General features: G+C 35.9%; 1 protein-coding gene across 1 annotated transcript in view; it reads right to left on the bottom strand.

Moving 5' to 3' along the window:
- Window positions 1–3,903: 3,903 nt before the first annotated feature.
- TBC1D15 (TBC1 domain family member 15) overlaps window positions 3,904–24,922 on the bottom strand; it is a 65,526-nt gene continuing 44,507 nt past the window's right edge. Inside the window, exons 10-16 of the mRNA XM_007952464.2 lie at window positions 23,136–23,252; window positions 15,434–15,534; window positions 8,330–8,429; window positions 7,847–7,944; window positions 5,729–5,845; window positions 5,112–5,198; window positions 3,904–4,122 (exon numbers count right to left, since the gene is read on the bottom strand). Coding sequence (XP_007950655.2) covers window positions 3,904–4,122; window positions 5,112–5,198; window positions 5,729–5,845; window positions 7,847–7,944; window positions 8,330–8,429; window positions 15,434–15,534; window positions 23,136–23,252 — 839 coding nt within the window. The remainder of the gene's footprint in view (window positions 4,123–5,111; window positions 5,199–5,728; window positions 5,846–7,846; window positions 7,945–8,329; window positions 8,430–15,433; window positions 15,535–23,135; window positions 23,253–24,922) is intronic.

The following is a 24,922-nucleotide window of genomic DNA, read 5'->3' as shown; positions in this document are numbered from 1 at the left end:
TTGAACCACCAGCCTTCTGGTTAGCAGTCAAGTGCCTTAGGCACTATGCTACCAGAGCTCCTCGGCATATATTTTAGGGGGACACAATTCAATCCATGGCATCAAGGATCTGGAAACGAGCACTTTAAAGATATTCTGGATAATACACACAGTCCTGCGCCATCCCCACAATCAGCGGCAGCTCAAACTATTGCGATCCATAGGATTTTCGAAGTAGACAGCCAAGCCTTTCTAAAGTCTGGAAGCTCTGCTGAAACCTATTCAGCTTGCCAGCAACATGCAAATCATTTCCACTGACACGTGTGTGATGGATGTATTTGAGGTGTACTGGCCAGGAATTGAACCCAGGTCTTCTGCGTGAAAGGCAGGAATTGTATCATTGCCCCCTAGTAGTCACTGAGTTGATTCAGGCTCATGGTGACCCCATGTGTGTCAGGGCAGAACAATTTTCCACAGGATTTTCAGTGTTTCATTTTTTGGAAGTAGGCTAACAGGTCTTTCTTCTGAGGCTTCCCTGGGTGGACTGGAACCCCCAGGCTTTCAGTTAGCAGCTGTTCTAGTTACGTAGTGCTGCCATAGCAGAAATACCACAAGTGGATCAGTTTAACAAAACTTCTCTCAGAGTTTAGGAGACTAGACATGTGAGTTTAGCTGGTGCTCCAGTCGATTTCTGTCAGCTCTGGGGGAAGGTCCTTTTCATCAATCTTCTCCCAGGTCTAGAAGGTTCCCAGCACAGGAAACCTGGATCCAAAGGACACTGTTCTAGGCTCTTCTTTCTTGCTGGTACTTAGGTCCCTCTCTCTCTGCTTGCTTCTCCTTTTACCTAAGATAAAAGATTCAGGCCAAACCTCAGAGAAACGCCCCTACAGTGGATCAGGGCTGTGACCTGCCCAGTCTAAAATGATCACATCATAGGGGTGATCACATCATAGGGGTGATCACATCATTCCCTAACTGCCAGATTACATAACTGATGTTCATAAATGAAAATCACGATCCAACCAAGCTGATGCACGTTTTTGGGGGACACAATTCAATCCGTGACAGCAGCCAAGCACATTAACCATTTGCTCCATCCAGCAATCAGTTAGCAACCATAAAAAAATTCTAGCAACGTTAAGCTCAGCAAGAATCAGGTTCCTCACTATTCAAAAAAGTTTTAGTTTCTAATCACCAAGACTGAAGTTCATAACATCGAAGATCTGAAGAATCCCAGGCACATGACTCAATCAAAACAGGAATCATCTGAAATAAAGAGGTTTCCTAGACTCATACCTGAACTGCAGATACGTCTAACACTTAACTTAGAAACTATCTGAATTCTAACAACTTTATAATCAAATAATATTGCACTTATTTTTATATGTTGTAAGGGTATGGTAAAGCATCTTGTAAAAACTGAAATAAGCAAACCTTAAAAAAGTTAAACTAATAAACCTGAACTATTTATTTTACCAATCTCAGTAACTCAAATTTATGTGGTATGTGCTAACTAGATTTTGTGAACTCTGATTAGAACTTATCATTTTTGACATTGTTTACAAGTCTGTAGTTTGTTACTTGAAAAAGGATATAATATAGCAACAGCATCGAAGTAAGGATATATAGCAGAGTCAAAGGCTATGTCAGAACAAGCGCCTGGAGAAGTCTGCCAAAGTTCCAATTATCCTCACTCCGGAAGGGCCACATGGACACAATCTCTCAGATAAAGGACTATGGATGTGTGTGTAGAATACCTTGTAACCAGGAATCCCAAATGGAGTCTCTGCTGGGGTTTCTTTTATCTGCTGGGCATATAGACATACTCTTACTACAGAACCATCTCCAAGGCTGAAGCCACTAGATGTCTCATCAAGACCAGAGGCTGTTCAATTTCACTATTATACTGATGGCAGAGATGACTGCCCACCAAATTTTGTGCCTCCTCTTCTATACTACAGACTTGGTGCTGGGAAGCAGCTGCCCAGCCTGGGACACTTCCAACCTTTCACCAAAGGCATGTGAGAGAAAGTGATCTATTTATTTCAATCATGACTATAGCACTATATGTATTACTATTATTTCCATGTCAGAAACGTCTCAACAGAAATGCAAACTGGTTAGTAAAAACTATGTTTTAACATAAAACTTGACGAAAGTTCAACTTACTAAGTGTATTGATTTTTTTTTTTTTTAAATTTCAAAGTAGATACCATATTACATAGTAAGAAAAACTCACAAAAAGCCACTGTCCAGGAAGAACAAGGAGGACATCAAGATGTTCTAAGCAATTTCCTGAAGAGCAGGAAATGAAAGACTGGAGATGCCGAGTTTTGATCAGTTTACTTTCTTTTTTCCCTGAATCGCCTTACTCATAATTAACTGATGAAAGATAACACAATATGATATTAAAAACTAAAATCGAATGGTTCTACTGCCATGACTGTCAGTTAATGCTCAACCAGGAAAAAAGTTCATTTGATTTCCTAACTTTCTGAAAAACAAGTCCCACTAGCCATTTCAGAACTCCGTAACTTTTTCTTTACACTATTAGCCACCCATTATAGTGAGCTCCTTTATTAAATATGGTAATTATACCTCTCCAAGGCAACACCCTCCCCATTTTCATGATGATAAAAATTTTTTTCAGTCACACAAAGGGTCATGGTTCTTTCTCATTCTCACAACTCATTCAAATAAATTTTTAATTACATAAAAATATGAGATACAATGAAATACTTACTGGATTTATTTCCTTTGACAAAGAACTAGGAGACTACTTCTAAGTGTAATTTAATTGAACACACTATTTCAACTTCAAACTTATTTTAATGATATGTACAGGAAATAACAAATTACAATTAAAATGGAATCAATTTGTTCATTCCACATAACTTAAAATCATGCAACATGGCATGGTAAAAACAGCTTCATTCGTATACAAAAAAGTATTATTTGAACTTGTGGTATCTTGAGATTTTTGACATAAGTATTTTTCAAAGAGTATTTTATAAAACTTTAAAGGCCTAATTAATCAGTTAATGCATTATTTGGAAATATAATAAACATTATTAGTAAAGTTACAAGCAATTCATTTTAAAGTCACACCAGGTACAGGGTTGAATTTATTCTCATGAAATACATGTTTGGTTAAGAAAATAGTTTTGAAAAAGATCTTATATTGAAGTTATGTATTAATTTCATCAAATCAGATTGTATAAATCAATAGTCCAGTTTATTCAGTTAAAGAAAATATGCCTATCCTTTCTTATATTCATAAATAAGTAGTTATATATAGTCTTTATACACAAGTGAAGAAAAGTTCAATGTAAAAAATATGCCACCAATCCACTAACAGTTTGAACAGTTCTTGATCTAGACATTACATTGCTTTGATGAAAATGTCCAATTTAAATCACATCCAACCAGCATAAATATTTAAGCTGTGCATTTTTGTAAACAACAGAGAAAAACAATTCTTTTTATTTTTTTATTTTGTCAACTGGGTAATAATTTACTTCTTAGCTCACAAAGTTACAGAAGAAAGGCTCAACATTTAATTTAATCAAATCCAAAACCCACTAAGCTTAGAGTAAACAAAGTGAATGTTTTTTCAAAGTGCATAATTTCCAACTCATCCACTTGTAATATTATCCAATTCCAGTTCGTCACCAAGAAAATAAAATGTACTTGGCTATAAAAATACTAAGGAATGTTACTGAAAAGGAAAGGCTATTTGGCAGAAGTAAATACAAAAATAATTAGTTTAAATCTTTGTAATTGTAAAGCTTTAATGCAAGAACATCACAGTACACTTTCTTTCCATAAACCTTAAAGCATGATCAATATACCAAATTAAAATTTCCACCTTTCAAGTACTTGAAAATAGTTGCAACAAAGTGTCTCTTCAAAAATTAAGAACGATCATGCAGGAGCTAATCTGCTGACATTTGGGGACACTGATATTTGTGTTGGGTTGTCATCTCTGGATCCACCGGCAAGTGCAGGCAAGGAGTTACTATGAAATGCAGGTCTAGGACAATTAGTCATGCCAACATTTTCATCTTCACCGGCGTCTGAATCTGGTGTTGTAACTGCACTGTCCTGAAGCCCCAGGATCTCACAAACTGCTTGTGGCAATTCCTGGGTAAGGAAAATCAAACACAAAACCAACTTTCATTATAGAGGAAAAATATTCACACAGTAACACTTCTATTTAAGACTACATTCATTCCAGAATCTCAGCATTTATCCTGACAGTGTTAATTGTCATTTATCTTCTCACACCTTCTTCTAAATTGGAATCCTCAAATAACTCAAAGAATGAGTCCAAAAAGCCACATTTTTTCTTAAGTGGTTCCCTGATCTTTTCTTCCAAATTAATTAATCTCTAGCCCACCCCATCAAAAATATGTACTTTTCTAATATTTAGCAATTTTCTCATTCTGCTTTTATTGTATCTTATTTGTATCATCTTTCATTCAACAGAAGTTCCTTAAAATAAGAAATCTCCAACATGTTTTGAACAGAGTAGCTATAGAATAAACATATGGAAAACTGAATCAAAATAACTACTTGGATATATGAACAAATGACACAAAACCCAAATGGGAATTCTCATAAAAATGCAAAAGCCAAAATACATCAAAAGTATAATGATTTACTTTGAATTCAGATCATAACAGATCAAATTTGCCTTGTTTCAGAAATAATTAAAACCTTAACTGACACAAATATACCGGCAGACTACACACTACTACCCATTTAATTATTTCTGGTTAGCCTCTATCTTATTTTGGGATAACACCTATTCAATTAGGTAATATATCAATGCTTGGCTAAATTCTATAGCTTGCTCAGTTGTCTTAAGAAGTATTTTCATTACTTTTGCCATTTTGCTTTATTATTAGATGCTTCCTATCTGGCATAATTAGTCAACTGTTTTCAATTAAGTGCTGTAAACCTATAAAGGTAACCAAAATGTTAGCCAATGCTTTGCCTTCAACTTGTTAACACTACCATTTATTTTACTTCCAAGGAGAAAAATCTTTCTTGATTTCAACCCACCAAAAAAAAAACCTCCATAAAAACAAACACAAGAAAACTCTGCAATTATTTAAAGCACTGGATACCTTGCATTTTATCATCTGAAGAGAAATCGCTTCTGCCTTGCATAGTACATCTTCCACATCAATTTTCATGGATAATTCATTGATATACTAAAATACATCAATAAAATAAAATGATAATCTCCAACCAAAAGCACTATTGTATTCTGCTATATAAACAATATTCCCAGTTATGTTTCACTGAAGATAAAACCCTTAAAATAAAAATATCCACATACAGCAAACAAACAGGAAATCCAATATATCTTTCATCAGATTATTTCAACTTTTAAAGCTAAATAATAGCTAATAAGCTTATGGAACATTAAATCCAGCAGCTATCCCAAGTTTGCTATCTCACAGTTATAAGCAAAAGACAATTATTTTGTAAATAACTGAACTACATAAAAGAGTATTTGTTGAATTTCCTTTTCTTCTTAATTAGCTAGGTAAAAATAACTGTCCAATATGTAATTGTTTATCTGTCATTCACAGAAAGTTGGTTCTGGCACTAAATGTTATTGATAGAATTTAAGTTACTCAAGGGATTCAATAAAGTTCAGGGAAATGTTCTATAGATTAGTACCACTAAATACAGGAAAGGGCCAAAATATCAAAATCTCAATTAAAGCAACAGCTACCTTAAGTATTTCATTAAAGCCATAATGCTTTTCCATAATTTGCTGCTTCTCTGTTTCCAGAATAGCACAACAGACAAGAAGATGGAAATTTTTACATGGTAGTTCAGTCCACATTACCTAAAAAAAAAATAAATAAATAAAGCTATTTAGTAAACTCGTCAATTCTAAAATTATTTTTCTGACAGACACAACGCTGAAGTCCGAATGACTTCTATGCAGAGCATAGGTTGCCTACTCTGGGATGTCCAGTTTTTCTAGATACAAAATGAGGGGTGAGGAAATCTTATCCCTAACTACACAGTGAACATGATCAATTCCAGAAATGGCTCTTTAGGTAACCGCAAAAAATCAAATCAGTAAGACTAACTAAAATGATAACTTATTCATTAAACCACCACAGCTGTCAGATTAAGTTTAAGGTGTAAATGAGATGGCTCTAGGGCTAGAGGAATTTTCATTATTTTTCTTTAACTTTTAGTTTCTCACTTTTAAAATCATCTGCAGTTCCTGGAAAAAAAGGAAAAAGAAAAGAAAAAAAAAAAAAGCTAAGTCCTAGAAATGAAAGAAGATTCAGTTATACAGTGCATGGAATTAAAAAACATCCAAAGAAAGCCCAATTATATTCTAAAAATGTAAAACCTTTACGTCGTATTATATAACTAAGAGTATCCCCTGACTGTAACAAAAATGGAATCAGCTACCCAAAATAACATGTCTAAAATGTCTGACCAGTGGCTATACTTCTTAAGTATAAGTAATTCCCTCAAATATAAGACTATGTTTTCCCCTGGTAATGAGCCTAAAAATATCTTCTCTGAAAGATAAAAGGATCTATGTAAACAAGACTATTAAAGTTTATCTGAAATGTGTTTTTTTACCCCTTATACTAAGAGTAAATCAAATTGATTAATTTTCAAACCAAATTCAATTTTTAAAAGTTTAATTACAATGCAATAAACCTCAAAGGTTTCAGTAAAAGCTTCAATTTATTTGATAAACACAGATTGAGGAGTTATTCTAGCTAGGTGGTAATATATTCTCAATGCATCCTTTAAAGTTGAGGTACTAACTTAGCAAAATCGTAAACATGAAAATATTCTAGGTAGAGAGCATGTGAGTTTTACTTCTCACTTCAGGAACGAAAACGTGAGCACAATGCAAAGGTGCTTGTCTAATGGTAGCACAGTCACCAGCAGTAGAGGGGAGACTACAGGAATCAATTTCTAGCTATAAAAGCCTCAGCAGGCACTGAGGTCCCACCGTACATAAGTCTGTTTAGTATCCATCCTTTCCTTGGGAGAATTTGTCATCCCTTGGTTAACACATAAATGGAAGATACCAATCAATCATTATACAAATGTTTTATTTTAAAAAGCACTTGAGAAGAAAAGAAAATAATTTTCTGGTTTTCATCAAAAGTTGACCTGGGTGGTTAACCTTAACATGAGAATATATACCAAAAACATAGTAACAAATTTCCTCTACAGTGGAGAGAGGGAAATGGAGTTGGGGTGGTGATTAAAAAAATATATGAGTTATACAGTTAAGTTATATGGTTAAGTTCAGCCCCCCTCGAGGGAAAAAAAGAAAAGTACAAGTTAATACAGCAAAATGTTGATATATATTAAACCCAGATGGTGTGATATTTGTTTTATTATTCTCAGTAATTGGCTCTAACTTAAATTTCTTTTAAAACGCAAAACACAACTTGGCTCACTCCCAATACCTGAAACTGCAAACTAATTAAACGCCATCTCAAGTAACTGGCCTATTTCTGTCAAAAATTTCCTTGAACTCTGGATACAAACCTAACCAGATTGTGGTGGAGCCTCATGTAAAGTCTCCCAAGGAATGAACACTGGCAGCTAATGGACTAGAGAACTGGTTCTGGAATACGTCTTGGCTTCAAATCTCAGAGACCTGTGATTTGCAGAAAGAAGCTCCAGAAGAACAGATATTTAATTCAATTAATTTTTAATGAGAGACCACAAATTCACCAGACTTTTGGGACATGTGTGTCTTAGAAACCTCAGTTAGACTGTAACAATCCATGTGTACTCCATATAATATTTTTTTCCAGAGTAAAAATCATATTTATATAATAATTTAAGAACTTACCTCCCACAATCGAAGAATATCTAGAAAACTAAATTCTCTTTTAAATCTGATTAAAAGCCACCTGAAGCAAAAATAAAGATATCCAGAGTCCTGAGATTCTATAAAAAAGAAAAAAAAGAAAACACACTTCTATATATATAGATATCTTATTCTTAGGTCACTGTATTTTAATATAATTAACATATCTCTGACATAATTAACATATCTCAAACTCAAATTTCTCTATACATCTTAGACTATTAAAAGTCCTATATATTTAATTGCCTTTGATTAATTCAATGAAACAGTGCAAATTTACAGGATAACTTCTTTTTAAAACCACCAAATAAGAAAAAATAATTATACAGAGTTCGATCTCACACTTTCATTCCTCAGAAGAACCTAAGCAACAGCAGTTGGGTAGATCTGTCTTTGAAAGAGTACCTTATATTTTTTTCTGTGTCCTAGTTTGGACGTTGTTAGGTATAATTTTGATTTACATACCTAAGTAACTGCAAAATCCACTGTCCAACAATCGAAGTAAGGTGCTTAGCTGAATTAGCTGGGTTTTCATGCCTTGCATTTGTTCTTCAAAATTCTGATGCTTTAAAAGTAAGTAATTGTTACTACATATTTAATAACTTTTATAGCACATAATCACTGATAACTAAAACATGATGTTTAAGGACAAATGTTGAACTGGCTATCTTAAAAAAAGAAAAAAAATCTTTCGTCTCAAACTAATGGCTATTTCTGCCTCTTCATTTGATTTGTTGGTGTTGTTGTTATGTACCGTCCGACTCATAGCAACCCCTCCTTGGGTTTCTGAGGCAGTACCACTATGGAAGTAGATTGCCCCATTTTCCTTCCGAGGAGTGGCTGGTGGGTAGATCATTTGATTTAGAAAAGAAAAAATCAGGGATAGCAGCTATAGACTGATTTACTTCTTACAAAGCATAAGAGACTATATAAAAGGAATATGCATTTGGGAAATAAGCATTTATCAGATTTATTCCATTATTAAGTATCTTCAAATTACTATATGAAATAAAATAAATTTCAGCTTTAAAATGTATCTCATTTTAAAGAATGAATTAACTAGCTACTTCTTGAGTTTAATGACATTAGGTAGTCTGTGAGGTCAAAACAGTATTTATAACAATGTGTTGTCATTAGCTGTCATCAAGTTGGTTCCAATTCACAGTGACACCATGTACAACAGAACGAAACACTGTCTGGTCCTACGCCATCCTCACAATCATTGCTATGTTTGAGCCCACTGTTTGCAGCCTGTGTCAATCCAACTCATTGACAGTCTTCCTCTTTTTCACTGACCCTCGATTTCATGAAGTACTATGTCCCTCTCCAGGGACTGGTTCTCTTGTTAACAGGTAAAGTACATGATACTCACTTCTATGGAGGATTCCGGCTGTACTTTTTCCATGACAGATTTGTTCATTCTTTGGGCAGTCCAGGGTATATATTCAGTACTCTTTGCCAACACCACAATTCAAATGTATCAGTTTTTCTATGGTCTTATTCACTGTCCAGATTTCACATGCTTATGAGGCTACCAAAAATACCACACCTTGGGTCAGGCACACCTTAGTCTTCAATGTAACATCTTTGCTCTTTAACAGTTTAAAGAGGTCTTGTGCAGCAGATGTGCCCAGTGTGGTAGTTAAAGTTGTGTGTCAACTTGGCTGGGCCTGGTTGAGTGGTTGGGCAGCTTGTGGTAGTTATCTCCCACGATGATGAGACTAGCAATCGAGTCCATGGTGGGATCTACCACAAGCAGCTGAGTAGCTGCTTTAGGGATGTGGTCTGCTTCCCACATATAAGCAGCAGCTTTGGGAATGGTCTGCAGCTTATGGCATGCTTGAACCCTGCATGTAGCCAAGTCACTGTTCAGCAGCCTGCCATGCTCTGCCAACCTTGGGACTTTCAATGGACTTGAATCAATGGTCCACCATGTGGTTTGGTAACATAAGGACTATGCGTTTTCACTTGTCAACTCTGAGTTTGTCAGCCTCAACAGCCAGTAGCTGTCGGAGTGAAGAAAAGCCTCCAGCTTCAGTGGGCCAGAAGCAGGAGGCAGAACTGAAGCCCAAGGTTGAGGGGCTTTCACCCAGCCCCTAGAGCCTGGCACTTTGAACTTGGACTTAAAGCCTCCAAACTGTAAGAGAATAAACTCCTGTTTGTTCTGGTATATTAGAAGAGTGGTACTAGGTAACCAAAACACTCAGTATAAATACATCATTGATTTCTTAAATGCTGTTTCTATGGGCGTTGATTGTGGATCCAAGTAAAATGAAATCCCTGGCAACTTCAATCTTTTCTCCATTTATCATTATGGTGCTTACTGGTCTAGTTGTGAGAAATTTTGTTTGTTTGTTTGTTTCATTCCCTAATTACCATCCCCAACCCTAACCCAGTCTCCTTCCCTCCGTGCCCACTAACACCTCCCTCCCCACTGCCCCTCACAGTTATGCACTCCTATGTGTCCTGCATTTCCACGTGTGCGAATGTTGCCCCTCTGGTGCCCTGTGGTCGATTGCTCCAAGGGATGCATCTCCACAGAGTATGTGGGTGAGTCACCCTGGGTTGAGTGGTCTGTGTGTACATCTTGTTTATTACTGGCCTAAGAGCCAGTCCCTGGGAGCGAGTTTTATTCCAGGCCCAAAGTATTGGGGGTCCAATACTGTGTTTTCTTTACAATGAAGTATAACACATACTGAAGCCTGTAGTCTTCAATCTTCATCAGTAAGTGCTTCAAGTCTTCTCCACTTTCAGCAAACAAGGTTGTGTCATCTGCATATTGTAGGCCGCACTCATGACAATACTACCACAATATCTGCATTTTGCACTTTCATTCTCTTACGTGTGTAGTGGAGTTTTCCAAAGGCTATATGATGTGTGATATCTCAAGACTGAATTCAGAAGCAGAGATGTAAATCCAGCTGTTTTTAATTAAACCAGATATTGAAGAGACTGCAAAATGTAAACAATGCCTCTTCTCAATAAATTTTTCCCATTTTAGAGTTATTTTTCATTTAAAAAAATGTTGTTGTGTGCCATCGAGTCGGACCCAACGCATAGCAACCCATCCTTGGGTTTCCGAGGCAGTATCACTACAGAAGTAGATTGCCCCATCTTCCTTCTGAGGAGTGGCTGGTGGGTTTGAACCTCCAGCCTCCTGGTTAGCAGTCAAGTGCCTTAGGCACTATGCTACCAGAGTTCCCATTAGGAGGTTTAGTGTTACTTTAATAAATTTAGTATAAATTTCTCCATTTTAATTTTAAATATGATAAACATTAATAGATATAATCCATATAAACAAAAAGTTCTCTGGGGTCTTCAATAATATTTAAGAATGTGAAGGAGCCCCCAGGTCACGAAGTTTAAGAACTGCTACAGTCTACGTATTTTGAACAATTCTCAAAGTTCAGTAACAAATCTTAGAAGTATAGCCAGGTCGCTCCTTAGAAGTGAGGTTAAGACTTCTCACATTGAACATGTTTTCCAGTGTCTGGAAAAGGACTTAATGGCTGGTAAAGTAGAGGGTCAGTGAATAAGAAGACGACCCTCAACCAGATGAATTAACACAGTGGCTGTGACAGTGGCCTCAAACATAGCAATGACTGCGAGGATGGCACAGGACCAGGCAGTGTTTTATTCTGTTGCACGCAAGGTCACTATGACTCAGAACTGACTCAAAGACATATAACAACTAACAACAAAGTAGATTTCCAATTAACACATGAACAGAAAGGAAGGGAAGGGGGGTGTGTGCACCAAAACACTTTTAGAAAGGGTTTTTGGATGACTAATTCCTTTAACCATTATGTTGCTTTCCCACTATGGTGAACTACTGCCCTAGCACTTGTGAAAAGTCTTAGAACAATAGAACAAGATTGTCTCCCTCATCTTTTTTATTTTAGAATACAGTAATAGTATATTATTAGAAGTATCAGATTACAAACCACTGACAATGAGAAAACATTCTAAAGGCTACTAATAATAAACTGCCAGAACAATGAAGAAATCTGTCCTGGGAGAGGTGCAGCTGGAATGCCCCTCAGAAGTGAGAATGGCCAGACTTCATCTCACCTACTTTGGTCATGTTGTCAGAAGGGACCATTCCCTAGAGAAGAGTATCGTGCCTATTAATTGGTGGTGTTGTTGTTACTTGCCGTCGAGTCGGCCCTGACTCATAGCGATCTCTCCTTGGGTTTCCGAGGCAGTATCACTACGGAAGTAGGATTGCCCAACCTTCCTTCCGAGGAATGGCTGGTGGGTTTGAACCACCAGCCTTCTGGTTAGCAGTCAAGTGCCTTAGGCACTATGCTACCAGAGCTCCTGGTAGTAAGTGGAGGGTCAGCAAAAATGGGGAAGACACTCAACAAGATGGATTGACACAGTGGTTGCAACGATGGGCTTGTATAGCAAGGATGGTGAGGATGGTGCACGACTGGGCAGTGTTTTGTTCTGTTGTACACAGGGTCACTATGAGTCAGGGATGTGTCAACCACACCCAACAACAACAACAGTAATAAACTGGCTTCTCTTTAATAAATAAAGAACTAGCTTAACAGACAAATAAGTCATTGTGATAAAGGTTCTCCACATTTACTATATTGGCCTACAGAGGCAGGGCAGAATTAACTCTTTGGTTAAAGTGGCAAATTCTACTGTGATGTAGACAAACTCTAAAGTTGGTTTGGGAGTACAAACAAATACCCATTGCTACTTACTCTGACATAAAAAGAAGCACCCTAAGAATAACAGATGATAACCTCAGAGAAGTAGTGATTCCTAGAGAAGGGGAAATGGTATTGACAATGGATATACAACTGGCTTCAACTGGACATATGGTCAAATACATATATATAAAAATTATATATATATATATTTATAGGTGGAAGAGGCAGAGAGAAGGAAGGAAGGGTGGAACTAAAATTATATGGTGGGTATAAGAGAGTTCATTAGCTCTATACTTTGTGAACATTTCCATAAAAATAGACATAAGCCTCTGTGTCTAGCCCTATATTAAACCAAAAACCAAACTCACTGCTGTTGAATCAAATCCGACTCATAACGACCACTCCTTGGCTTTCCAAGGCAATATCACTACAGAAGTATTTTGCCCAACCTTCCTTCTGAGGAGTGGCTGGCAGATTTGAACTGCCAGCCTTTTGGTTAGCAGTCAAGTACCTTAGGTACTACACCACCAGAGCTCCCAGCCTTACTGAGTAAATATCAATGAAAAGAAATTTATGGGCATTAGGTTCAGCCATTACAAAAGAAGTTAAAAACTTAGATGAAGCCAAAACTATAAATAAAAAACAAGGAATTAAATTAGCAACAGCACAAATATAAGGAAACAATAGGAATACTATGAAAAACAATCATAAAGATTATTATGGATGCTGTGTATTACCCTTTCATTTAAAAATTATGGAAAAAAAATGTTATTAGGCAATATACTAAGAAGACACCTTTTTAGTATAAAGACTAGAAAAATCTCCATATAATCCTTAATGAAAAAGGCAAACACAGAGAACATTTACTTTGGGGGAAGAAAAAAGATAATCAAGAAATTGAAGCTCATAAAAATATGATAAATACTATAAAGTCTATACTATAAATGTTTAGAAAGTAATCTTTACATTTGAGACCTAAGCACGCATGTGTGTGTACACATATGCATGTACATATTTGGCATTATATGCCAATATATTTAAACATGCCCATTTTTGCTCAGTTTTACTGAAAACTATTTTAAGAAATTAAATTCAGTATGTTTGTGTTATTTCTCACTTACTTATTTTTAATGCCTACTATATAAGCAGAAAAGGAGCTCTGGTAGCACAGTGCCTAAAGCAATTGACTGCTAATCAGAAGGTTGGTGGTTCAAACCCATCAGCCACTCCACAGAAATAAGACTGGGCAATCTACTCATGTAAAGATTTACAGCCTCAGAAACCCAATGGAGGTCACTATGAGTTGGAATTGACTCGACAGCAGTGGGTTTGGTTTCTTTTGTTTGTTTATTTATATAAGCAGAGGTCTAAACAAAGCACTGGGGAAAGATCCATGTATTTATTCTACAAAAATCTGTTGAACAACCATCCACCTCAAGTCAGGAATTAGGAAAATTCTGGTATGCTACCAATGAAACAAAGGCACAATTCTTTATCAAAGACCATACTATCTTTAGTGGAAAAGAGGATAAACAACAAAAACAAAGGTAGACAACAGTTCTTACGTAATTAATATCAGATGTACAGGCCTTTATAATAAATGCCTCAGGTTTCTAGAGCACCTGGGAACAATCGGAACTAAGAAAATAGGCAAATCATTGTGTCAAAAAAGAAAGATAAACTATTACCAGATTATTGCAATTGATAATCCTTAAAATAATAATCCAAAAACATTACTTTATGGGAAAGGATTTGAATATTCACTAATTTAACAGTAAAAGGACAATTTCAAACAATCAAAATTTATCAAATATATATTTTGAAAAAGAGTAGGAGAAATGAGAATGAGTTGGAACCATGCACAAGAGACTTGATGAGGGAAGAGACTAAAGAGGGAAAACTCTGACGAGGAAAGAAAAATAGAGCAAGGGGGGAAGAACAGAGGTAAAGAAAAATAAAAAGGATACCATCTGCAAATTTTGCTTTTGTACCCCAAAAATCCTGAGTTACACCCAGGGAAACATTTTAAATGATTACGGATTCAAAGTCTTTATTCCTTTGCAAGCAAGACATTTCAATATCTGACCGCAATGTCTAGTATCAAGTGGACCAGTCCTATTTTGAAAAGCACAGTGACCTATATAGTCAGAGTTTTGTGTATCATATGCTTTTATCTACTGCTAGCCCTCTGGCCTTTTCTTCTTTCTAGCAGATTATTTAAGAAGACTTTTCTAGTTTATTTCTCTGTTAATACTCTCTCTGCACTATTGTCCTAGAATCCTGTCTCAAAGATAAGTCATAGCAGCAGATAAAATGTTTTGTACTAATATGTATATAGAGACATAGTTCAACTCTAATAAGCACACGCCTCTGGGAAAATAACAGTGAGTTACTAAGAAAGCGTCAGGGTTATAAACAATTCAAACACATCTGGGGAAAAATCAGTTACTATAATGACAAAATTCAAAATGTTCACAATAGGTAAGGATATTACTCGGTGGCGTGACTAAGCTTTATCTTTGAAAATAGTCTGAAACAGATGATATGAAAGTTCAACTACTTTATAAGAACTGAATTAATCTATTTCATCACTATTCTGAAATGACTCATGGCTCTTCTGAAGAACACAAGCATTTACTGATATTAAATCCTGATTATTTCTGTACTGCAAGCACTTACTATCTACTTTTTGTATTTAAAACTGTGCCAGTATTTCTAAATCCCTCGAAAAAGCTGTTTTTTTAAAAAAAGAAAGAAAGCAAGACACAACGTAACTTTTTTACATTCCCTCAGATATGGCTATACATAAAAAATCAATCTTGTACAATACAATTGTACAACTGAAGTTTGTAGTAAAATTTTATACAAAATTAATTTGACTAAAGAAAAGAATTTCTTTTCTTACCATGTGGTCCATGTAGGATGCAAAGCACCAAAAGGCATCAACTTCATTTTCCATCACATACAAAAGAGGGGAAAGTAAGTCACTCATTCCTTGCACATATCCTAAGAAGAAGAAAAAATAGTAATAATGACTCTGAAAATCACCACCATTTCAATTAAAATTGTATCTTTTTTGGATTAGGAAACTGGTGGATACTGATTCTCAACAAGAAAAGAAAATAAGGAAGTCTAGCAATCAGATGAGAAAGAAGAGTTACTATAGTTGTTACAGATTGAGATGTCAACCAGATAGCATAGCATATTTTTTAGTGTACATATTACTATCAAGAGTTAGTAATATTAATTCAAAATAATGTTCAAAAGCATATGAGAGAGAAGAGAGCTAAGGATAGAACCCAAAGGAACATCAAATATAAGGGTTCAAACTCAAATATTTGAGAAGGAAGTCAGAGTTAAGAGGAAAAAAAATCAAGGGAAAGAGTATTACAAAAAGTCAAGGGGAAGAAGCTGCAAGGCCAGAGTGGTCAACAGTGCCCAACTGTTATGAAATCGTAAGATTTGAAAAGGGTCCAATTGCTTTAGCAACCAGACCCCTGTAACCTAAACAATAACAAAAAGTTATAAACAAAATACATAGGTCTTTTAAACATCCTTAACTATTTAAATAGTTATAAGAATTTAGTTCTCTCTTTTCCAGTTACTTTAAACCCTACCAATGCTAGCAATTGGGTTTAATGCAATCAATTTCTGTACCTAAATACCACTTTAACTACATTTCTCTTGATGCTATTATAATATGTCAATTGTGACACTAATTAAAGGCCTAGATTTATTTTAAAGAAAGAATGTTAACAAATCAAATACCTTACTTAAAAACAGCAAGTGTTGGTCTTGATTTTCACCTGAATATGCCAAGTTTCTTGTTTTTGAATTCCATCTTATAAAATCCTAAATTTTCTTGATTGATTTATAAACAAATTTCAAACTTAGACACAAACTCTTGAACCAGCTAAGAGCTCATACTAAGCTTTTTCACTTAAACATTATCATTCAACTTTAGTAACTTCTGTATATTTATTAAAACTACATAAAGATATTTTTAACAGTAGCTTGTGAGGTCTGTGCAAAATATGGTCTCTCACTTGCAGATCCAAAGTTTACATTTTTATCATTCACCAAAATCTATTTATAGTGAAGCTATTTAAAGAATATAGATTAAAAAGTGAAGAGTGAGGCTATTTCTTCTAGAAATGATACACAATTCTTCAGCATTCCTCCTATTTTGGAAGAAACATTGAAAAAAAAAAAAGAAAGGAAAAAAAGACCTCAGGAAGCTTGTAAGCCACACCTAATCTCTTGAGAAAACTCAGATAAAACAAACAAACAAAAAAAAGGCATTCAAATCTCCTCAGCATCCCCTCTACATAAAGGTTTAGCTAAATTTGCTATGAGCCTCTGCCTCATCATTTATTGCTGCTATATCTTTCCACACACAGCCCATAACAAGCTCACTACATCCACACTACACCCTGTGGAAAAGAATGGTTCCACTTATATTAGCACAGAACGACATTTGGGTTCCATGGAGGGCATCCAATTATTACAGCCTAAGATAATGGCACTAACAAGACATTTAAAGAAAACAGCAGAACAAAATGGCATGTGACATGATATCTAAATAGAAGCACTTCTAAAATTTATGCAGATACTTTTTTAAATAATGCAGACTTTCTAAAAAAGAATAATTAGGTTGGATGGAAGACTAAACTGTTATCAGAACTTTCCTACATGGCACTGACACACAGAAATCAATGACAAATGTAAAGACTAAACCAGTTAAAGTATATAGGAAATCTGATCTGAATTAACAATGTGTAAAAGAGAACCGATTTACTAGGTCTGACTACATATATCCCGATAGAAATATTTCAAAGTATGGCATTCAAAAGATTTACAAAGCACCTTTACTCTTTTTTTTTTTTAAAGAAAGTGCTTTATTATAAAGTTATAATGAATAAAAATTTCTAAAAAGCTAATTTAATCCTTTAATTCTTGAGATCTGGTATGAGATAACTATCATATTTCTTTTGCAAGTCTTAGTGAAGCAAGCAGCAAAATTAATCTTCATACTCTGCTTGCTTTTAATCTATTTTATTTTATACATGATGTTATGTGGGGTTGCGGGGGTGGAATTAATATACAAATTCTTTTAATTAAAGAAAGATTAAAGTTGTTTAAATTAGCATTCAGTGACACTAAGATTCTACACTAGTGCTGACTGATGCACAACTTAATCAGCACTACTATTTCTGAAGTAGTTCCTCAAATTATTTTCACAGCGGTGAGGGTTCAGTGGGGAGGTATGAAAAATGAACTGATCCATTATCATTCTTCTAATGTATACTTTCTTACACTAAAAAGAAAAATTTTATGGCACATATAGGACAATTTCCCAGGTAACTGAAGCCTACCTCTTTTGATTACCAAATTTAAAAAAGAAACAAGTGTTTGGGGTTGGAAATCATTTTTAAAAACATTACACACTCTCTTGCCTTCTTATATACGGTATTTGGAGTATCATTTAACCTGTTATTGATTATCTTTGGTCATCGTTTATGAACATACTTTGCAAAAAAGGCATCTCCCATAAAAATTCCTGAGGTCTACATTTTGTACTAAGTGAGAGCTCTGGTGGTACAGTGCCTAAATGACTGGAAAACTTTATGAACAGCCCCGAAACACTGTCTGATATAGTGCCAGAAGATGAGGCCCTCCACTCAAACTACAACTAGGAAGAGATGCCTCCTCAAAATAGACTTGACCTTAATGACATGGATAGAGAGTAAAGCTTTCAGGACCCTCCATCTGCTATTGGAGATACTTTTTTAAATAATGCAGACGTTTTAAAAAAGAGTAATTAGGTTGGATGGAAGACCAAACTGTTATCAGAACATTCCTACATGGCACTGACACACAGAAATCAATGACCAATGTAAAGACTAAATCAATTAAAGCACGTAGGAAATCTGATCTGAATTAACAAAGTGTAAAAGAGAACCAATTGACTGGGTCTGACTCAAAATTGGAAGAAATAGCTGCAAACATCCATTAATAATTGGAATGTGGAATGTACAAAGTATGGGTCTAGGAAAATTGGAAGTTGTCAAGAACGAAATGGAATGCATAAGGAACAATATCCTAGGCATCAATGAGCTTAAATGGACTGGATTTGGCCATTTTGAACCAGATAATCATATAGTCTACTATGTCAGGAATGACAAATTGAAAAGAAATGGTGCTGCACCCCTCATCAAAAAGAATGTTTGAAGATTTATCTTGAAGTGCAATGCTGTCAGTGATAGGATAATATCCATGTGCCTACAAAGGAGACCAGTTAATACCTCTAGTATTCAAATTTACACACCACCAACAAAAGCCAAAGATGAAGAAATTGAAGATTTTTTACCAACCTCTGTGGTCTGAAATTGATCAAGCATGCAAGAAAGATGTATTGATTATTACTGGTGACTAGAATGTGAAAGTTGGAAACAAAGAAGAAGCATCAGCAGTTGGAAAATATGGCTTTGGTGATAAAAAGGACACCGGAGACCACATGATAGAATTTCACAAGACCAACTACTTATTCATCACAAATACGTTTTTTTCAACAACATAAAAGGTGTCTATACATGTGGACCTCACCAGATAGAATACACAGGAATCAGATCAACCACATCTATGGAAAGAGGCAATGAAGAAGCTCAATATCTTCAGCCACAAAAAGGTAAAGACAAGGGACAAGGTTGTGGTAGCTTCTTAGCCACAGCCAGCCACCCTGAGGGAGCAAGAAGTTGGACTTGTGGGCTCAGGATCATGGTCGTAGGGGACATCAAGCTCAATTGGTGTAACATACTACACAAAAACATTGCTCTACATCCTGCTTTGCTGAGTAGTGACCGAAGTCTTAAAAGCTTGCAAGTGGCCCTCTAGATGCAACGAAGGGTCTCTCCTTGTCCAGAGCAAAGAAGAATGAAGAAAACCAAAGATACATGGGAATAATTAGTCCAAGGGGCTGGCAGACCATGTGATCCTCAGCCTGTATGACCATGAGACCAGAAGAACTAGATGGTGCCCAGCTACTACTGTCAACCACTCAGAGGGGCATCAGTGCAGGGGATCCTGGATAGAGTGGGAGTACAATGTAGAACAAAACTCATAAATCATAAAAAAAGACCAGGTTTGCTGGTCTGAGCCTTGTGAGACCCCTGAGACTATGGCCCCTAGTTACCCTTCAGGTCTGGAATTGAACTTAGTCTTATGGCTTCCAGCCAAAAAACAGACAGGCATATGGAGTCAATATTTACATCAGGTAGATACCTTCCTTGGAGCGATCAATTATGGGAGAAAAGAAGGACAATGTTTGCACATGGAGATGGTGGGGGGCAGAGGGATGCACTGGAAGAAAGGACACAGGGAAGAGGTAACTATGGGAGGAAGCGGGAAGAGAGCTGTTACATTGTGGGGATTGCAGTCGACGTCATGAAACATAACATGTATGAACTGCTATACAGAAAATGAATTAGCTCTGTATACTTTCACCCAAATCCCAATAAAAATTTTTTTTAAAAAAAGGTCAGGAGTTGACTATGGAAAAAATCAACTGCTCATATGCAAGTTCAAGCAGAAGTTGGTAAAAATTAAAGTCAGTCAATGAGAGCCAAATTATGACCTTGATAATATCCCACCTGAATTTAGAGACCATGTGAGTAACAGATTTGATGCACTGAACACCAACAACTGAAAACCAGAAAAACCTGTGGGACGACATCGAAAACATCACAGGTAAGAAAGCAAAATGTCATTAAAAAGACAGGAATGGAAGAAAAGACCAAAATGGATGTCAGAGACTCTGAAACTTGCTCTTGTGCAGAGTAGCTAAAAGAAATGGAAGAAAAGACAAGGTAACAGAATTGAACAGAGGATTTCAAAGAGTAGCTTGAGAAGACTAAGTAAATTATTATGATGAAATATGCAAAGACCTGGAGTTAGAAAACCAAAAGGGAAGAATATATTCAGAACTTTTCAAAGAATTGAAGGAAAAATTCAATCCTCAAGTTGCAATACTAAAGGATTCTATGGGCAAAATATTGACTGATGCAGAAAGCATCAAAAGAAGATAGGAATATAAAGTCACTGTACCAAAAAGAATTGCTTGATGATCAACTATTTCAAGCAGCGTATGATCAAGAATGAATAGTATTGAAGAGGAAGTTGATGCTGTATTGAGGGAACTGGTAAAAAACAAGGCTCCGGGAATTGAAGGAACACCCACTGAGCTGTTTCAACAAGCAGATGCAACCCTGGAGTCATTTACTAGTTTATGCCAAGTAATATGGAAGACAACCACCTACAACTGACTGGAAGAGATTCATATTTGTGCCCATCCCAAAGAAAGGTGATCCAATAGAATGTGGAAATTATTGAATAATACCACTATCACATGCAAGTAAAATCTTGCTAAAGATAATTCAAAAACAGCTGCAGCACTATATTGACAAGGAATTTCCAGAAATGTAAACCAGATTCAGAAGAGGAAGTAGAACAAGGGGTATAACTGTTGATATCAGACAGATCTTGGATGAAAGCAAAGAATACTAGAAGCGTATCTACTTGTGTTTAATCGACTATGCAAAAGCATTTGACGATGTGGATCATAACAAATTATGGATAAAACTGCAAAGAACAGGAATTCCAGAACACTTACTTCTGCTTACAAGAAACCTATACATAGACTAGGAGACTATCTTTAAAACAGAACAAAGGAATACTGCATGGTTTAAAATCAGTAAGGGTGTGTGTCAGGGTTGTATCCTTTCACCATACTTATTCAATCTGTATGCTGAGCAAATAATCTGAGAAACTGGACTGTACAAAGAAGAACATGGCATCAGGATTGGAGGAAGACTCATTAACAGCCTGCAATATGTTAGACAACATTATCTTACTTGCTGAAAGTGAAGATGACTTTAATCACTTCCTGATGAAGACTGAAGACTGTATTCTGCAGTATGGATTGCACCTCAATATAAAGAAAATGAAAATCCTCACAACTGGACCAATAAGCAGCATCAAGATAAATGGAAAAAAGACTTTAGTTGTCAAAGAGTTCATTTTATTTGGATCAACAACCAACACCCACAGAAGCAATAGTCAAGAAGTCAGATGTCTTCTGGCAAATCTGCTGTAAAAGAGTTTTTTAAAGTGTTCAAGAGCAAAGACGTCACTTTGAAGACTAAGGCGTGCCTATCCTAAGCCATGGTATTTTCAATCTCCTCATACGCATGTGAAAGCTGGACAATGAATAAGGAAGACCAAAAGAAGAGCTGATGCCTTTGAATTATGGTGCTGATGAAGAATACTGAAAATACTATGTCTATCAAAACAAAGAACAAACCTGTCCTGGAAAAAGCAGAGCCAGAATGCTCTTTTGACACAGGAACATGACACTAGTGAAGCCACACTTCATCTCATGTTGTCAGAAGGGACTAGTTCCTGGAGAAGGATATCATGCTTGGTAAAGTAGGAGGGTCAGCAAAAAATGGGAAGACTCTCAACAAGATGGATTGACACACTGGCTGCAAGGATAGGCTCAAGTACAGCAAAGATGGTGAGTATGGCATAGAACCCACCAATGTTTTGTTCTGTTGTACACGGGGTTGCTATGAGTCGAAGCAGACTTCATGACACCTAACGACGACGACTGGAGGTGGGTGGTACAAAGAGTTAACATGTTTGGATACTAATCCACAGGTTGGAGGTCTGAGTCTACCCAGATATGTCTCAGAAGAAATGCCTGGTGATCTACTTCCAAACAATGAGCCACTAAAAACCTATGGTGCACAGTTCTACTCTGACACACAAGGGTTGGAATCAACTTGATGCATTTCCAGTCTTAACACACTGTTCAACTTGATTCCATAATCAAATCAGTATTTTTCTTCACATGGAAGAAGACCTATCAAAAGTTCTTGAACACTCTCAGTTCATGGCATCCTCATTGTCTCCCTAATTTTTCCAAGACCTCTTGAGGCCCAAAGAAATAGCTAACAAGCCCTGGTGGCACGATGGTTAAGTGCTCAGCTGTTATCTGAAAGGTCAACAGTTTGAACCGACTACCGACACCACAGGAGAAAAGACCTGGTGATAGGCTCTTGTAGACATTTCAGCCTACGAAACTCTACAGCAGTTCTACTCTGTCATTTAGGGTTGCTCTGAGTTGGAATCAACTCAATAGCACCCAACAACAAATTCAAGCAGCTTACTAAGTATGTATGTCCTATGGACGTAGCATCTTCTGGAGACCATACTAGTTCTCTCAAACTGTGGAATAACACTAAACAACATCAGCCTAATTTCCAGTGCCTCGTTTATTTTTATACAATACTTGCTTATCACAGCAACCCCAAAACCCAGTCTTGCAAAGATATAACTTCATCAACAGGAATGTAATGATCTAAGCTGAAACCCTAAACTACTTCAGCTAGTAATGGAACCATAGCTTTTACACTTGTAGTTTCCCGTGGAATAGCCCTTATAAAAACTAGATCACAGATTTACTACAATGTCTAACTGGTTGATAAAATAAAATTCTAAAATAAATATACAAACATCTTTTAAAATTAAGACTTTAGAGGAGAACTTACCTAAATCAAAATCATACATACAATAGGTCATCAAAATGTCATGAAGCAAAATCAACCCCGGATTGTCTTGGCCTTCATAAAACTTGTTTGTTCGATCTGTTCTGTTAACATCTTTTTCTAAAGAAGAAAATCACATACTTGAAAACCTTTCAAAAAACAGATTTTTATAAATCTCACATCTTACAAAGAGATTATTATTTATTTTGCTGTTAATTTTAATCCCGACAAGCTTTACTTAATGAAATGAAAAAATTCATCAAATTCTATTTCAGATATACAATAATGTAATCTTGTGGAGTATTTTTTTGTAAATCAGTCCACTTCATTGTGGGTAGATTTTTTTTTACTATTTTTCCATTTTTATCTAAACAGAAACCTTTTAATTGAATGGCAGAAAATATTTTCATGAATTAACTCAAATCCAAACCTACTGCTACTGAGTCAATTTTGACTCACAGTGACCCTATAAGACAGAATAGAACTGCCTCATGGGGTTGCCAAGGCTGTAAATTTTTGCAGAAGCAGAATGCCCCATGGAGTGGCTAGTAGGTTCCAACAGCTGGCCTTTTGGTTCACAGCTTAGCACTTTAACTGCTGTTATCACTAGGGCTCCCTCAATGAATTAAAAGCAACATTGAATAATAATTCATATTAGTTAGCAATAAAAATGCCAGTCATGAAGGCATGTGAGAGGCAGTGTTATTTGAAAACAGTAATGAAAAAAGCTACTATGCAATCAAGCGTAATCAAAGAGATTTGTTTCATTCATAATTGCTTCATTCATTATAAGAAGTATTATCAATTTCTTTGTCATGTTCCATAATCATCTTCAGGACAAATTGCTTCCTTGTTCTCATATACACATCATTCAGTTTACATATTATTATAAGCAATTTATTTTAATTTTGAAAAACAGAAATCCATTCTTTGCTTGGAAATGATTTCATGACATTAGAAATAGATTTGAAAATGTCACCATGAGGGTATCTAAAGCTGTATCAACAACTGAATTCACAAACATTGATGCTTAGTAGGGTATGGTTTTTGGTTTAGGTACATCTTGGGAAAGACTTTCCAACTAGAAAGAGATTTCCCAAACTTCAATTCCTCGGTAAATTAGCAAGAAATAAAGAAACTATACAGTTCCTCAAGGAAAATCTAGGGGCATAAAGGCCCTAAATTACGGCATAAATAGACTATCAAGCATAACTCAAAACGCACAAACAGCAGAAGAGAAACCAGATGATTGAGACCTCCTAAAAATTAAATTTTTATGTGCTTCCAAAGACTTCTCCAAAAGAGTCAAAAGAGAACCTACAGATTGGGAGAAAAATATTTCGTAATAACATAGCTGACAAGGGACTTATCTCAAGGATTTATAGAAAACTCCAACACCTCAATAACAAAAAGACAAATAATCTAATTAAAAATGGGCAGAAGACATGAATAGACACTTCACTAAGGAGGATATTCAAGCAGCCAACAAACATGAAGAAATAAATGCTTCATGATCATTAGCTATTAGAGAGATGCAAATCAAAACAACAATGAGATACCATCTTGCTCCCAACACTAATAGCAAAGTTCAACAAGACAGAAAATAACAAATGCTGGCGATGTTGTAAGGAGATTGGGACTCTCATACACTGCTGGTGGGACTGTAAAATGGTACAACCATTGTGGAAAGCAGTTCCTTCAAAAGTTGGAATTAGAAATACCATTTCACCCAGCCATCCCATTACTAGGTATATATCCTAAAGAAGTGAGAGCCATGACAAGAACAGATA

The sequence above is a fragment of the Orycteropus afer genome, unplaced genomic scaffold, assembly GCF_000298275.1.
Source record: "Orycteropus afer afer isolate SDZICR_OR568_19922 unplaced genomic scaffold, OryAfe1.0 scaffold00339, whole genome shotgun sequence".
In the NCBI taxonomy this organism is placed as follows: Eukaryota; Metazoa; Chordata; class Mammalia; order Tubulidentata; family Orycteropodidae; genus Orycteropus; species Orycteropus afer.
This window is presented reverse-complemented; position numbering and strand designations above follow the sequence as displayed.